This window comes from Kryptolebias marmoratus, linkage group LG4 (assembly GCF_001649575.2).
Source record: "Kryptolebias marmoratus isolate JLee-2015 linkage group LG4, ASM164957v2, whole genome shotgun sequence".
In the NCBI taxonomy this organism is placed as follows: domain Eukaryota; kingdom Metazoa; phylum Chordata; class Actinopteri; order Cyprinodontiformes; family Rivulidae; genus Kryptolebias; species Kryptolebias marmoratus.
The window spans coordinates 15923341-15940617 of record NC_051433.1 but is presented as its reverse complement, the minus strand read 5'-3'; the positions used below and the strand labels follow the sequence as shown (position 1 = coordinate 15940617).

At 39.6% G+C, this 17277-nt stretch overlaps 1 protein-coding gene across 3 annotated transcripts; it reads left to right on the top strand.

Annotated features, from left to right (window-relative positions):
- The first annotated feature begins 680 nt into the window (after nt 1–680).
- LOC108235566 (SPRY domain-containing protein 3) lies at nt 681–17027 on the top strand. Of its 3 annotated transcripts, none has more exons than XM_017415667.3 (11): nt 681–791; nt 2071–2217; nt 2375–2450; nt 4957–5081; nt 7080–7212; nt 7339–7527; nt 9219–9368; nt 11829–11886; nt 13025–13138; nt 13253–13380; nt 14454–17027. In XM_017415667.3, the coding sequence occupies exons 2-11, from the start codon at nt 2090–2092 to the stop codon at nt 14586–14588; spliced, it is 1236 nt and encodes a 411-aa protein (XP_017271156.1). In that variant the 5' UTR covers nt 681–791; nt 2071–2089; the 3' UTR covers nt 14589–17027. The 3 variants fall into 3 exon arrangements, with proteins under 3 accessions (XP_017271156.1, XP_037831300.1, XP_024861654.1); XM_037975372.1 differs by having other exon boundaries at nt 752–834; XM_025005886.2 differs by lacking the exon at nt 681–791 and adding an exon at nt 858–1007.
- The last annotated feature ends 250 nt before the right edge of the window (nt 17028–17277 follow it).

The following is a 17277-nucleotide window of genomic DNA, read 5'->3' as shown; positions in this document are numbered from 1 at the left end:
ATAGATCGTAAATGTACATCCACTGATTACTTCCCGAGAGTTTCATTTAAATCAGTTCAGTGGTTCATGAGATATTTTGCTAACAGACAAACAGAGTTGACTCCAACAGTTAATGCTAAAGTTTTAAGCAAAGATCTCACACAGTAAGCAGCACTTGTAATATGTGTTGCTATTAACTCTAAGCTGCAACCACATAAGAATTTAGAAAAATATCTGTAAAACGGACTGAAGCAGAGACATTTTTGTGTTTTCTAAGATCAGTTGGCTTTGGCGGCTGCCATAAATTGGGTTGACTCTAAATGTTAATCAGTTGTAGATGTAGATCCAATGATTATTTCCTGAAAGTTTCATAAAAATACGCCCAGTAGTTTATGAGATATTTTGCTAACAGACGTGACTTTAAATAGTTATGGGTAACATTTAAAACAACTCCATCTTGGACATTCTGTTGGCGCCCAAAATACGTGTTGGGGCTTAGTCTCAGCTACTACCACACCAAACCTTAATATATGTAAAAAAAAAAAAAAAAACAACTTTGTTATAGCCAGTTTTGTGTGGGTTTTTTTATGTTTTAAGGGCGAAAACATTGTCCTTTCCCTTTGGCGGCGGGCGATAATCACAACAAGCCTATCACTGCAGTCAACGGCACTGAAAAGGTTAAAGATTCCTCGGTTTTGATTGGTCGAGGAGGCGGGACTTCCGGGAGCGAAGGTTGGACCCAAAGTGAGAGACTTCACCTCCTTAAAATAGGAAGAAAACCCAGAGGACGACGCGATACCAGTTATCAAACAGTAAGGGATCAAAATAAGACACAGAGACTTTGAACAGTGTGAGGTAAACCCGAGTTATATGAACGTTTAGGCGACGTTTAGCCGCTCTGAAAACAGCTAACCGGCCAACAAGAGTCCAGCGTGTACTTTACGAGGCTGCGTTTGAGGAAGGCTCGTAAATTTGAGACCTGAACGAGCTACCGCGCCGCTAATGCAAATAAAACAACAACAACACGGGTATTAACTTGCTTTTTTTCGAGACACAAAACCAGTGAAACTCTCGTGTTTAGTCGCGTTTAACGTCATAGCCCTCACCTTCGACATGAACTAGTTTTTAGTTTTCATTCATCGTCCTATATAGGGAAGAAAAGATAGCATTTTCAGTTTCAGAAGCTGTCGTAAAACACAGCTGACACATTCAATACTCATTAGTTGAGAGAAAGCGCTCTGCTAATAATAAACAACGTGTTGTAGTTATCCATCAGTTAAAAAGCAACACTGACATATGTCACATTTGTGGTAACATTAGACTGAATGTACTGTTCAGAGAAAGGATGACACGCTGGGTGTTTGGAGTCTGTTATGGCTGCTATTAAACTACCTAATTTCAGGCTGAAATACTAAGCTTATGTTAGAAGACAGATCATGTAGTAGCATTCTGAGTTCTTATATTGCTGTTTAGAATTTCAGAATTACAGCAGGGGAAAGTCTGTCCTTTTAGTTTTTTATGGTTTACTCCTTTTTTTTATGGGACAGTATTCAGGAATGTCCCAGTTTCTGCAGGATGAAGAACACCTGAGGGGAAAAATCTGACTGTCACAGGATTGTCACAGTTCTGGACTCAGGTTTATCCCTGTTGGTGGTGTCAAATCTGTGCCAAGGCCTTTACTTGTCTCTGGAATGTGGGAATAAATGAGAATGGAAAACCACAAAGTGTTCGTAGCAAGGGTTTGGCCTCGGGATCTAATCGTCTTGTTGTCAGGAAACAGTGGAGATCATCTTGTGGTCAATATTATGAACGGTCTTTTAAGGAGGGAACTGTTCTGGTTTATAGTGAGGTGTGTCACCGGTGAAAGCAAACCCCGAAGGTTGTTTTTGTCTGTTTAAATTACACCTGATGATTGTAATGTACGTTAAATGCTAAGAAGAACTAACAACACTCCTCTGTTTAAAGATACTTTAATCACTGCTGATCATAAAGGACACAAGTCGACTTTTTACTCCTCAGGCCACAAAATGAGACTTCAGAGAGAGTTCATGTTAGTCGAAGTAAACCCAATGTTTTCTCTTTGCGTCCCAGAGTGTGATGATTTTCAGACATGGACGACATAAACCTTCACTATCGCTTCATGAACTGGAGGAGGCGAATTCAAGTAATTCGTGAGGTCCGAGCCGTGCGTTACCGGGAGCGGCTCAAGAGAATGCTGAGAGATGGAGATGTACTCAGGTAAGCGCGAGGAGCGACGCCACTGTGCAATCTAAAGCAGGGGGCGAGGGGGAAAAAAGCAAAACTGATTGTTACATTTATTTTTTTCAGCACCATCTCACTATGCATGCTTTGTGCTGAAATAATGACTGTATTTTTTTTTTAAATCTTCACATAGGTATCACGGGAATTCGGATGAAGTTGGCTGTTTTGTAGCTGCAAGGCCGTTATCTAAAAGGAATCGCTATTTTGAAGTAAGAACTGATCTTGCTAACACAAGAGCTCTCCGTCTCACTGGGTTGTAGCTAAAACACAGCAGAGCACATTTCAGTGGAAGTGAAATCTTGGTCTGAATACCGTCAATTGTGTGGTGTTGCTCACTACAGGATGTCACCGCTTCAGTGTTCAGAAACTGATAGTGGATTTTCTCTCATTAACAAATTAGGACAATCAGCCGAAGTTTAGCAGGGTTCCTGCAGTTCTGTTCTGTTAGGAGGTGAATTTTGATCACTTTAGTTTTCTTTTTGACATTTTCAGTACTTTAAAAATCTCCCAGTTCATACTTCCTTCAAATTTGAACTTGGTAGTGTGATGGATGCTTTGTGGTCAGGCCTGCTGTCTTGTAATCCTGAGGCTGCAGGTTTGAGCCCAGGAGCGTAAAACGATTGCCAAATCTTTTGAGTTTGCTCGCTGTGGCGACCCTGAAGAAGGGAGCAGCCTAAAGAACAACAACAGTGTGATGGGTGGGTGTTAGAGGGGTGGATGGGACATCACAGGGTATTTTAGTTAAACTGGCAGGAGGTTAGTTACTTCATTGACTTTAACATTTACCATAGGTTCTTAGTGTGGTTAAAAATCCTAATATCTTTTTAAAAAAATTAGGGCGAAAGCTACCAACAAGTATTGAATGGACGTAAATTTTAGACCCTCGTGCGACACTGCATCAAAAACTGACAAGATTCTGTTTTGGAAATCACTTCTGAAAATCATTGTCAGTGAACATAGTTTACCTCTTCATCCGTACAGGAAATTTAAATCTATCAGATGGAAAAAAAACAAATTACAAAATTTAGAAATGGTATCCTGAAAAACTGCTGCTTTCTTTTGAAAAGGAGCTCATTAAAGATGGTCTGAAGCCAAACAGAGAACCATCCAGTGGTGTTTCTATACAGTTAAAAATTATCAATAACATTTAGACTTTTGTGGGAAGTTATGGACTCTGACCCTACATGAAGTTTTGACATGGTTCTGCATCTTAACTCCAACTTACTCAACTGGTTTATCAAACCTCACAGTTGACCTTTTTAAATATATACTCAAAAAAGACATTGCCAGATTTTATGGTGCTCAGAGCATGTGTTGGGAATGACTCTCAGCTACTACCACGCAAAACATTAGCTCAATATCTGTCAAACTGACTGAGGTGTAATCATTTTTGTGTTCGCTAAGTTCACTTAGCTGTAGTGGCCGTCTTGAGTGGGGTTGACTTCAGAAGTTAATCAGTGGTTATTTTCTGAGAGTTTCATTAAAATCTATCCAGTGGTTCCTGAGATGTTTTGCTATTTTTACAGACAAACAGACATGAGTTAAAACCATTACTGCTTTGCACCGTCAGTGGTAGGCGATTAAAAAGCTCTGCTGAGCTGTATAAATTCATTTTATTGTACATATTACACAAAAAAAACCCTGTTTTGGTCTGACGACTCGGTTGTTTCAGCCCTGACTGAGTGGTTTCACATGTCCGAATAAGTCACAGCTCCAGTTTATTTTTCTTTAAGACACAAACATCTGAGGCCAGCATCTGTTTCTGAATAAGCCGTGCTCGAACTTGCCCAATAGTCACATCCTGTTGGGTCTAACGTGGGCCGAAGTTTGTAACTTAACCTTAAAACTTACGTGTGGTCCCATTTTTGTGACTCAGCTTTCTTGGAGTTATGTCGGCGGAGGGAGAGAAGTGTTTACGTCAGTGGCAATAAGTGATAAGTGGGTGCAGATTTTAGATCCGATCGCAGATTTTTTTTTTGAGTTTATCTGCGTGTTACAGAGAAGGGGAGATTTATTTCTTGTGACTCCCAGGATACCAGTGTTGAGGTCATGGGAAACGGCTTGAAAGTTTCCTCTCCTCCTCTCCCTGGACCTGCCAGCACTTCTCCAGTTTCATTTCGTCTGTGTACGGCTCCTCAGAGATGATGTCATATGGTCAGTATTTAGTTATCATAACAAGGGTGTAAACTAGCTCCTTACTTAAAGATTTCCGATCCATCATGCAAGGTTGCACAACAAGATGTTATAGTGTTTCAGGCTGGATTGGAAACGAGTTCATGTACAAAGAGAAGCAGAATCATCTCAAAATATAATGTTAATATATTAAAAATAAAGGACAGAATCTGAGTGAGGATCTTCAACGGCAAATAAACCCTTAATGCAAGTAAAGACAGCAGCAGAGGGAGGAAATGTGGTCAGTTTGTCCTCCAGCAGTCTGAGTCTATAGCAGCAGAACTAAGTGATAGCTCAGGAAACCCAAACCAACCCTAACTATTGGATTTATCAAAAAGGAAAGTCAAGCAGCTCACGACCACTGCTCAGTTAGAACGAGGAAGAATGGTCTCAGTATTATTTTCAGGTAATAGGACCTGCTAATATCTGTTTGTTTCTGGTATATAAAAAGACCTTTCTTGTTGCATTGAAAGTTTGATGAAATAAAGGTCTTAAATTTGAGGAAATCGTTTCCCTAACAATAACAGCCGGTGCTCTTTCCAGGTGACAATCGTTGATACGGGCGTGCGGGGCATGATTGCTGTTGGTTTGGTGCCTCAGTTGTACAAACTGGACCATCAGCCCGGCTGGCTCCCGAACTCCGTGGCTTTCCATGCAGATGATGGCAAGTATGTGATGGTTTGTTTATCACACACACGCAATGTGGAGTGGTCGCAGAGAAATGCTGTCCTTACATTCTTGTATTTATTTTCTGTGGTGAAAAGACTGACTGAAGCCCTGTACATCAGGAGTGGGCAGCTGATTGTTTGTTTTATTCTCCCAGAAGGCCACAAATGGAACTGGGACTGTTGTGGAAGGCCGGACCACAGTAATCTAAAGGCTAATTATTTATAAAATATGAGTTCCAATAGCTTATTAGAGTTGACACTGAAACTTGGCAACAAAAAATCTGAACCTGTCATACTGAGAATTTAAGTTTTATATATTGAATGTGAATAATGAACATTCACAAATATTTGTGAAACAAAATCTGCATGTTTTGCAGTATTTCAACGCTATTAAATTGGCTATTTTTTGGTATTTCTTATCTCCGGTGGAAAAAATCTAATATATTTGTTGGGTTGAACATGTGCACTGAAGTCAAGGCAGATGTGGAGGCGGGTTTCTGTGTCCTGATTTGCTGCCTTCTCATAGGTGGAAATTTGTCCTCTCCTTTCTTATTTTTTTTTTAAACATATTATTGCAGAAGAGACCTCCAAAAACTCTTTAATGAACTCCTAATTAGAGAACAGCTTGCTGTTTTGTGAAATATTACAAAGCTAGCCTTGACTGCTTATTTCCTGGATATGTAAATCTTGATAAAAAGGCCTTGTTGTTTTTTGCAGTTTGGTCAGTGTGTGTGCCTGCTTTGCATTTTTCTGTACGTTTTAGTCTGATGGTGCTGATTTTATTTACATTGCTCTGTTTTCTACAAACTGAGCTCCCTGCTTTGCTACTGAATCCACCAAATAAACTCCTAAGAGTCCATACCTCGTTTAAAACCTCTACATTTTGTATCAGCCTTTGTGTTTTTACCGTGTGCTGACATGACGGTGACTCCTTAATCCCACACAAACTTTACTACCAGTGGAAAGACCCTGCTGCTAGCGCGCACACAGGAGTCGGCTGACGTAAACACCCACTCTCCTTCAAAATAAAGGCGGTTTCAAATAAAAAAACGGAGACGTTGGGTTTGCGTGCAGAATGATTTATATTCGATTTCTGATTTTTCTTTGACCTCCCACGGGCTGCATGGAGACCTGTATGTGCATATTTTCTGTGCTGTTGCAAAGAAAATATAAGGCCCTTGGCCCTTGAAAATAAGTTTTAAATTTGGCTTTTTGTAAAGACTCGAGCCAGTAAAGAAATCTTCAATTACTTTTTTATGATTGGGTGTGAACTGGGATTAAACGGATTTTGGGCTTCAACATCAGATCAGAACATATTTTTTTGTCTGGCTCTCATGAATTGTTTCTGCTTTTAGGAAAAGCTTATTCAGTCAATACTTTCGGGAACTGTTTTAGAAACTTAATGAAGGTTAGTGGAGCTACAAGTACAGTACATGTTGATCTGACATCTCAGGAAGGCTTAGTGAAACAACAAATTCATTTTGATGGTTTCACATTTATGTGAAACTTTCACTACTCTACAGCTCCCTTTGAAACGTCTCCATACTGGGAACTGAAAGGCATCAACATTACTCACGATACTCTCGAACTGCAGGCCCGGTCATCGGGAATCCACATATAACTGTGACTAAAGCAATGCACTGACGCATTCTTGTTGCGCTGAAGCTTTAAATCAGTTCTGTTTTTGTGTAGTGCCTTTTTTTTAAGCTTTGACAATAGGGAGAAGAAAAGCAGGGGATGCATAAAATGGAGCATAAATCTGTGACTGGAATCGACTTTTAGTACATTTCTGTTTATATTTCAGCAGCTTAAACTTCTCAGATATTTGAGTGCTTTATTTGTTCTGCTATAGAAACCTTTACAATATGTTTATGGTGCCATTTTTGTCTTTTCTTACTGCATTTTCTAAATGCCCTCTTCTGTCTGTTTTCGTTTGTTTATATTGTATGTATGTTCAGAATATGATAAACCGTACCCGTCCTGCCTCCCTCCCTGCAGGCTCTACAATGGCAGCACGGTTGGGCAGCAGTTTGGCGCCAAATGCTGCAGAGGCGACAGAATCGGTTGCGGAATCTCGTTGGACTCTGACGATGGACAGATAACTGTGTTTTTTACCAAGAATGGTGATGAAGCAAGTATCCCAAAGACATAATGTTTCATAATGGCACAACTTGCTCGCGTGTTTAAACTCTTCTCATGCAGCTCGTAGATCCCCACCCGTGTTCTTAAACAGTGCTGTGTCCGAATGTTTGCTCAGATCGGCAGCGTTGACGTCCCAGCGTCTCCTGATGCTCTGTACCCTGCAGTAGGGATGCACTCGTTAGGGGAAGAAGTTCTCCTGGACCTGAACGCTGATTGGGGAATGGAGGACGATGATGCACAGATGATAGTTGATAGTCACGAAGAGGACTGGGCCCGTCTCTATGACGTCAAGGTGACAGGCATGGTGAGTCCCTGAGCAGCTTCTGTCAGCTCGGATGGAGCTGTGTAAACTTAGATAAATGTCTTCAGGTGAGTCACTTCAATCAACGTCAGCTGCAGCTGAAGGTTAAAAGTTAGACAATGAGGAGTGTGTGGTGTGGAAGTAGAAAGAGGGCCGTTTATCAGGTCTCTGTAGGCTGCTTTCCTTCAGTGAAAGGACAAATTTAGCTTCTAAGAAAAAAAACATCCAAATCTTAATCCTTTTATTAGGAGATGCTTTTTGTGAGGCGTACAGACACGAAGATTGATAACAAAAAAGCTGTAGAATAAGTCTTTATCATTAAAAACACTGAGTCAGACTGTCTAATTTGAGTGTTGTGTTAAAATAAGTGAAATTCACAAAGAACTGGAACTTAAGACCTCACACTTAAACACTCTTACCAAGTCTCCTTCTGGATATTTCTTGCAAAATGCAAAAGTGTTTAAAGCAAAGTTTAAACTTATCTGCTGTGGGAAAAAATGGAAAGATTAAAGTTTACTTTCTGTGATTTCCAAATGTGTTGTATTTGCTTGTACAGAAAATACAAAAGCTTTTCTGCTGATCATAATTTTGACAAAAAAAAATGTCTATTAGAATTGTTTCTATCTTTTTTTTATTGCAAATAAATAAGATATGTCAAAAACAAACTGGGAAACAAATTCAAGACAAAAAATTATTAACTAAACTATAGTAGTAGTAGGTAATTAGAATTTGATGGTCTTTTTTATGGCTCTAATAGTTTTTCTTTTTAAATATGACACAGCAGTTACTTTTGTTTTTACCCACTAAGAGATACTCTCCTTCATTCCTTGAATCAGCTCATGACAGTAATAGAGTATTTCAATATAAGTTTCTAAAAGTTTCAACACATCAGTAATAAAGAGAATATAAATGTTCTTTGAGGCTTCATTCCAAGTAGAGGTGTTTAAAATAGTTTTTGAGATTTTATAGTTTTATCTCATAAAAAATCAAAAGAAACTGGATCTTTTCTTTTTTACTTATCTTACTTTCTTATTTGGGAAAGGCAGAAAGCATGAGCTGTCTTATCGTTTTCAAAGCACGAGGCATGTCGGTGCGAGTCGGGCATGTTTTACTAACAGTGAAACGCAGAGCGGTCGTCTCAACCATTTAAATAAACCCTTTCACCAGTTCTGCATCATCCAGGTGACACACCGGAGCCTACCAAAGGCTGACTTGGCTGAAACGGCTTTTCTACAATTTATATTAAATTAAAAAAAAGAGAAGTCAGTACGTCGTTAGCCTTTTAATGTCTGAGCTGAAAACACTTTATTAGTTGGAACAAAATAAACCAAGGAAATGAAGTAGAGGTGTAGTAAACAAAGATCTCGTGTGAGTTGTTAGAGTATGTGTTGGGGATCAGTTTCAGCTACGACCACGTCAAGTTTTAGCTCAACATCTGTAACATCGACTGAGTTATAGCCATTTTTGTTTTTGCTAAGGTTGATTAGCTGTGGCAGCCATCTTTAATTGGGTTGACTCCAAAGGTTAACGAGTTGTAAATGAACATCCAGTGATTACTTTCTGAGAGTTTCTTTAAAAAGTGAAGATAAAAATGTGGGAAAGTATCTCAGCCTCAAACTTCTTTAAATGAAAGTTTTCATCTGATTTCATTGTATTTTCCTTGAACTGAGTTCTCATCTCACATCTGTTCGCAGCTGCTGGAGTACGTAGGGAAAGGGAAGAGCATCGTCGACGTGGGCTTGGCTCAGGCTCGCCGACCTCTCAACACACGCTTCCACTATTATGAGCTGGAGATCACAGATGCTGGAGAGAAGTGTTACATTGCCCTGGGGCTGGCACGCAGGGTGAGGGCCGCCTCCATTTACTCAACACAATAACGAGCACACGTCACCGACACCGATACGGGGCGCAAATTACTGTACACACTCGGCGAACGCCTCTCTTTCCTCTTCGAAACGCCTCATCATCCGTCTCCCCTCATATGCACCGCTGCTCTCACTGTTTCCAGCCTAAAGTGATGGATCACCGAAAAAGGAAAAGCTAACAACTGAATAAATATTGTCTCGTTTTACACCCATGTCCGGTTTTCCATCAAAAGCAGGTTGTTCCGTTTATATGTTAATCTGCTATATAATCCGGGAAACTCCGTGTTAAAATAAAACCCTTTGGAACGAATTAATACGGCAACACCTGATTGTTCTTTTTGACTTGGCTAATATACATTTCTTATCTCTTTCTCTTTAATAAATAGAATCAGTGTTCTTATAAATCAAGGTAAATAGCAAAGAAAGCAAAAAAACAAAAAGAAAACATCCTTCTGACAGCTTAATATTAACATCCTAATTAATATGTCCTAATTATTTAGTGTTTATTCACACGTAAAGATGTCAGGTGATGATATTTGTTTTAGAATTAAGACTTGCTGAAAGTTTGCCGTAAGTGGCCTCATATGAAATCATCACGAGCTGAGCACATCCTGTTTAATATAAATAAAAGCCCGCAGTAATTGCTGAGGGTGCAGTTATCGTGTCAAGTGGATGACAGATATGAAGCGAAGTGTGGCTCTGATATTGTTGTTCTCCTGTTGCGTGTTCGTGCTCGCCGTTCTCTGCTATTGGGCTCTAATTGATTGAGCGTCAGTCTTCGGAGTCGCACCACGGCTGCGCCAGCTGGGATGGAGCTCGCAGCCTGGGAGATGATGAATTATTGCTGCAGACGCCCTTGACGTTACTTTGTGCGGGCATGCCGTGCCCCTGGGGTCAGACAGTGTGGAGAATAGGCCTCTGTCATTTTCCCTGATTATTTTCCAGGAATTGTTTTTCTTGCCATGTCTGCGGTTTGATGGAGCATTATAAATCCATCAGATGGTCATTCCAAACGTTTCGTTCCATCCCACCTCGTTCTCCTGTAAGGCACATCAGTCTGCTGATGGAAGGCATTACCTCCTGCTACAAATATCAAAACAATGGCACCTTTTCACCCTTACAGTAACACATTCTCAGCGGTTAATTGTTGCTCAGCGGTTGTTTAAACTAAATAAATGAGCAATTGTTTATAGTGGATTCCTTTTCCCTTTAGTTCCTTAAGAGAAGAGTTTCATTGTCTCTATTTTCTGCATACCACACGCTGTTTATCTTTAATTCCCAGGTGTTACTTCACACTTACCTTCTAAACAGCTCATTTTCCTTCAGCTGGTCAGTTTTTGCTCTGTTGCTTTGGAGTTTGAGTTCATTGACACCACCAAAAATGATATCCTTTGTAAAATTAACAATACACACCATAAGCAGAATTATAGGAGGTAGATGCACAGGGTGAGTGATGGTGCAGGGTTTCTGTAAGATCACAAACATCATCAAGAGTCATCTTTAACATCCAAAGGTTTTAGGAGTGCCACTTGGTTTCAGAAACCATGAGACATTTTTCATCTTCGATTGTATATAGCTATAGTCACTCGCTGACAAAAGAAGTTAGGCACCCAGGCGGAGTGGTGAAACTGAGATCAAACTTCACGTGTTGAACGGTCATGGCAGGGATTACACCGTCAGATCAAATAGGGTTGGCAGCACGGACACACTGCTGGTCCTATGTCAGCGGGGAGCAGCGCCCCCTCAGGCCTGGATACAAGTCACTTCAGGACCGCAACACGACTCAGGCGGTCCACAGACGCACGTGCTGTATGTGGACAGGCATTGTCAAAAGGGTAGGTAGGACATGCAGACGCCATCAGGGTTGACACATGGCGCAGGACGTTGTAAAGAGTCCAATACTTGAGCCTGGATGACAGTTACAGATGTAATGGCTGTAATGATTGGCGCTCCATACAATCCTTCCATGATGCAGTCTGTCTTGGGTAATAGGAAGCTTTAAAATATGTGTATGTGGCCTCGCGTACCCACTGATTCCAACATCGAGCCATCTGTATGCCGCACATGCCTGATAATTTCACAATACGACCACCTGGCTTCATGCAAACCCACAGTGACTTCTGTCAAACCCTGTCAATTATTAAAGCTGTCCAATGAGGCTGTCTCTGCTGACCTTCACTCACTGTTTTAGCTGACTGTCAGATGCTCTGGCAGCTGCCTGATAACTCTATCACTCCATTTGTATTGCTACCAGCCTTTGGTACCTGCTTTAGACGAGCCAGCTCTTTGTGAATCAAGTCATTTACGTACCCATCTCTGGTCTGCATGTGTACCAAACTGTACCTAAATCCGATTATTCTGCCTGGGTTCTTTTGGTTCTGTTAGTGAGTATAGTTCGTTTCTTTGACGTTCTCAACTAACTTCTCTTTTGATTTTCAGGACTATCCAAAAAACAGACATCCAGGTTGGAGCAGAGGATCCATAGCTTATCATGCAGGTAAATAAAGTTTGATCAGTCTGGTACCTGCAGGTTTTAGACCTAAGAACAGTTTCTGTAAGGAAGCCGTTCTGTAGCAGTTCCCAATACTCAAAACCACTTGGTTACCGAAGCAGGAGTGTTTTGGCGACATAGCGGATGACATCACATGCAGTTGGCTGGTTAGCAACGAGAGGGATGTAAACATAACCAGGAGGACATGTGAAAACTGGCCCCAGGGGTAATAGCTCAGTATGACCAGCGTGGCATTGTTGTTTTTCATTGAGGCAGCAGTTCGTTCACCTCTTTCCTGTCTCTGATTGATTCCTGTTTGCTCAGACTGTTGATAATAACTGTGGGTGTGGAATAATTTCTGCAGTTGAGTCTCTAAAAATAAATGTGACTGAAACAATATTAATTGATGCTAACAGCTTGGAATCACACTATGCTCATGACCATTGGAATTAGTGGGACATGATTCCCCTTAAAAAAATAAAAATAAAAAAGATTAGACTGTTTCTTCCCCTGACGTCTCTTTTTATCTGGACCTCCATTGCTTCACTCTGCAGTTCTGACCTGTTCTGATTCCAGCAGCAAGTTTGAGTGAAATGACATGAATATCTGCACAGGTTAGAGTGGGGAGAAAAGCTAAACTAAGTTGAAGAACAACACTTAACGCTGAGGTGCTGGATGATTGCCTCATGCCTGTATCAAGCCTCACTGCCCCTGCTGGTTGAGTCTTGTTTTCTGGCAGATTATAAAACAATGAGAGGTTATGGTGCAGATGGTGGAAATGTTAGAATTGGCTTTAAAGTTAACATTTTGTTGTTGCTGATAGCATTGATAGTAAAAAATGTAATATTTAAAGGTTTTAACTGGATCCTGTTTGATTTTTGTCTCTGAGGGAAATTATGATCACCTCCTGATAACAGATATTTACCTCGTTAGGGTTAAGAGTTAATCTCTGTCCTTTATAGTTTCTACATAAAATGTCTGTAGCAGCTCACATTTTTCCCTGAAGTCTGATTCATTCAGATCAGCTGAACTGATCAGTTGTAGGTGGAAGTGGAAATATCTAATGTTTGTTTATATGTTGTGATTTGGCAGCTGTTTTTATTTATCTGATAAAAGGTCTAACCTGCTTCCTTGTGTTCTGCAGACGATGGGAAGCTGTTCCATGGCAGTGGGGTCGGGGACCCTTTTGGGCCTCGTTGTTTTGCAGGGGACGTCATGGGCTGTGGGATCATGTTTCCACGTGACTTCAACCTGGACGGTGCGGATGAACGTCTCCATGTTGTTTCCCCGCTTTTCTTAAGCGTCACTTCTCAACCTTGGACCAACTCAACTCCTGATTGTTCTTGTTGGGTTTTTTTTTTTTTTTTTTCAGATGATGGAGACGACTGGGACCTGGATGTGGTTCCTAAGCCCAGCGAGGTTCAGAATGACCTGTATGCAAACAATGATGATGAGGAGGACGAGGAGGAAGGAGAAGACTTAGAGGGGAGGAAGGTCATGGTGAGATACTGTCACAATGGAGGAATATAAAAGTAGTGATTCTTAAAGGGATATGAAGGGGTTTTTTTAGAAGGATTTCATACTAATAATATCTTACCTGTTGCAGATAGCCTTTAGAGCAATCTCAGTTTGTAGAAATAGTTTAATTCTGACCAGACTGAATAACTAATATGGTCAGAATTAGAAATGCAAAGAGGCAGAAAGGTTCAGGTAAATTTTAAAAGACTTTCCAGAAACTTTTTTTTTTATGTGAAGTTAAGCTGGGGTATGTTGGAAATATTCGAAATTGGAAACTTTTGGTGGGAAATATGAGAATTACTGGGAATAAACTGGAAACTGGGGGGTGATTTAGACAAACTGAAATATAAACATTTAGTTTTTTCATAAACAAACAATGAGTTTGACTCAAAGTTCATGAAAGTAACTAATTTAATGATTTAATTTGTGGAGATTACTGTCACATCCACAATCTATAGACACCAATGGATTTTGAACCTTGAACTGAATTTGAACGTTTTTTGTTGTTTTAATTCTTTTCTAACTTCATGTACACAACTTTGAGCAAAAATGTTCACATTATATGATGATTTTTCCTATAAAACAACACTAAAATCAGTCGTTTACATATCACCAAAAAGTCATTGTGTCTAAAGTTATGGACAGAAAATTTCTAATTTCAATCACACAACTCTGAACAAAATGATTTACATGTTATTTGATCATTATGTTGTCTTTTTTGTTCTTTTATCAACGTAAAAACTAAACAAATTCTAGTAAATTGCATTTCTCAACTAAACTACTTCCAACTCTAAACTCTCCTCATGTTAATATTTCCATCTGCATGTACAGGGGACCTCAATTCATGGTGCAGCAATTAAATCTGGTTATTTTAATCAAGATTTTGCTAAAACATAAATTCCACAGCTATGTTAAAAATCCCTGTTAAGGGTCAACCTTCAGTATGTTTAATTTGAGGTTTATTCCCATGGACGGTTTCCAACTTTTGCCACTCTAGTCAGAATTAAAGTGTTTGAATTCGTATACATTCGCCCTTCTTTTTTGTGTTGGAACAGGTGTTTTTCACTCGAAACGGAAAGGTGGTGGGACGGAAAGAAGTGGCCTTACCAGCAGCAGGTTTCTACCCCACTATTGGTATGATGAGTACCGGGGAGAAGGTCAAGGTGGACCTGCAACCCCTCAGTGGCTGATCGGTAAAACCAGAAAAGGACGAGCGATGACTCTTAGAGGACGGGACATTAAATGATACCTTCACATCGAAAAGCTCCAAAACGTCACTTTAGTACGGGGCTGGAGGACGGCTCCTTTATTGTGTAAAAAAAAAAAAAAAAATCACTAAACATGCTGGCAAAACGTGTTAAGAAGATTTTTTTTTTGTGCCAAAAATGTGCATTGTTATGAAATGATTTTATTCGCTGTAAAATAAATAGGTTTTCAAATGTTAAATATTATTTTGGGGGAGTTAAATCACACAGTGAGAAGTCTATTAAAATGCCAAACAAAAAAAAAAAGGTCTCACCTGAGTGATGAATGTAAGCAGATCTCAGGTAACAAACGGATCCTGTTCGGTATCAGCAATAAACTAAATCAGCTCGTGTGTTGTTCCCAGTTCCCGGTTCCTAGTTCCCGGGCTTCCTGCTCTCTGAGCCCCGGCTGGTGGAGTGTTGCTGACACTCAGTGGTCAGAGCGCTCAGTCTGGAAGCAAACAGCAGAGTCAGTCAAAGCTTGTGGGCTGCTGCTCGGATGTGAAGCCGTTCCGCCACATCCTCTGGACTTATTTGGAGGAAACCATTTCAGCTGCATTCATAATAAAAAAACAAACAATTTGTCCAAATTTCATCAGAACCATTCTTACGATTGTTACTTGTTATCTTGGAGGGAGCTGTTTTAAAACGGTTCATTTAGAATATTTTAAACCCATCTGTCTTTTAACCACGTCGGATGATGAGGATGAATCAATACGTGACACAGATTGTTAGAAGTCAGCTGAATTCAGTGCCGTTAGTCACATTTTTAAAAATCTTTTTGCTCTTTAAACAGTTAATAGCTGTAATTTTGAAACATTTAGCACCTATAAACACCAAGACAGTAGCAGACAAGTTGGACAGCATTGCGTTTGATTTTCTTTTGGGGCTTTTTTTGTTTTGTTTGTTTCTTTAAGAGACTCAAACTCGATAAAAATGGCCACGGTTGGTGAGGCTCCTCCAGTTTTTCAAGTTGAAAATCCCAGTTTGAGACGCGTTTTAGCTGCCGTCTTATCAGCAGGGGGGTGGAATTTTCTGCTTTTCAGAAATATTCACCCTGTTTAACGAGGCCACGGTGTCGGACCCTTTTGGTTTTACGCTCTTTATGTTTGTTATAGAAATATTCTGTCGTTCTGTGTAACTTCAGTGTCTTTGTTCTCACATTTTAAAGTTTACGCAGGATGTAGAAAGAAAAAGGTCTGATTTTTGTTCATGAATCAGTAAAAAGCAATGCCAACCTCAGAGCGATTTTGAGAAAGCAGGAATGTTTTGAAGTATTTTGAAATATTGATCAGTTTTTAATTGTTGTCAGGACAAGAATTAAGGGCTAAACATTGTGAAGCTATTTTATTTTTCTTTCTTTCTGGTTCAAACTATTTGGTTAAAGGTCTGCGTGTCAAAAAAAGAAGCCATACTGTAACGATTACTTGCTGCTCTCAGGTACATTTAAAAACCAAATTTAATTATTTAATTGTCTTTGTTTGAAGTTGGGATCTTTTGTTATATTTCCTGCCCCACTCATTTTTTATTTTTTTTTACAATTCAACCTTAATTGCCAAAATTGTTTTCATGTAATGCTGTCATCGTTTTATGGCCACTATTTTCAACTTTAAAGATTGCTGACAATCTGGGGTTTTTTTTCAAGCAAATTTTACTTGCATATCATTTGTTTACAAGAAAGTTAAAGCTTTTAAGCCTAATTATGTTTTGCCAACGGTTTTCTTTTCATTTTACATGTTGTAATAGATGAAGAAGTGTCCTAATAGGCGATTACTTTTTTCCATCCCAGTACTTTTATCAGTTTTGACTGTACACACGAATGATGTTGTAGCTATAATTTAAAAACGGAAAGCAAATGTCCTAAAAGAGTCGTTCTGCGTGTAAACGCGGGACCAAATGAGCAAATTGTCTGTGCAAAACCTTTTTCTTTCACAAAACGAGTCGAGTTGTTGGTTTCTGCAGATCCTTAAAGTCGGTGCAAAGAGCCAAAGATGCGTTGTCGGGCTCCAAAGCGTTCAGGAATATTTATTTAATAACTCATTAGTGACATCAAGTTTTCCCTGTTCGGCAAATCTTTTAATCTCTGGTTGGCTTCTTGAGGAGTTGCTGCTAGTTTGTGTGCTGAGAGTGCTGGATGTAAAGTCACATTAGTCTGTACTGAAAGGGTTGTGTTCATGCGTTTTATTTAATATAGTTTTCTTCTTCTTGTTCAGTTTTGGTGATATCTCATATAAGCGAGGAATGATCTTCTGTGAACTTTCTGCATCTTGTTTATACTGCACTCACACAGATCCTTACATGTACTTTTATTTTTCAGCTTGACTTTTCTTTGTACAATTAAAGCAAATATGCCAAAAAATGTCAATAAATTAATATTTAAACTTACCGCTCCACTGATTTGAGTTTTTTTGTAATATAAGAACAAACTTCTTTGAATCAAACACTCTAATCTGGTTTAATTCTTGTTTATTTGCTACAGTGGATCTTTTTATGGATATCCTTTATGGCACCAGAGATGTTTGTGGCAGCATCTTGGATGCAAACGCTGCAGGTTCATCATTTCAGCACAAATGATCTCAGGAAAAAAAAAAAGTTTTAAAAATAAAAGTAATGGAGACCGAGCTGAAAAACCCAC

What these genes read in the sequence shown, in the direction of transcription:
- LOC108235566 (XM_017415667.3), top strand. Translation starts at nt 2,090, where the DNA reads ATGGACGACATAAACCTTCACTATCGCTTCATGAACTGGAGGAGGCGA. An exon ending in TTCCATGCAGATGATGGCAA is followed by an intron (nt 5,082 to 7,079) that starts GTATGTGATGGT and finishes CCCTCCCTGCAG; the next exon opens with GCTCTACAATGGCAGCACGG. An exon ending in TAGAGGGGAGGAAGGTCATG is followed by an intron (nt 13,381 to 14,453) that starts GTGAGATACTGT and finishes GTGTTGGAACAG; the next exon opens with GTGTTTTTCACTCGAAACGG.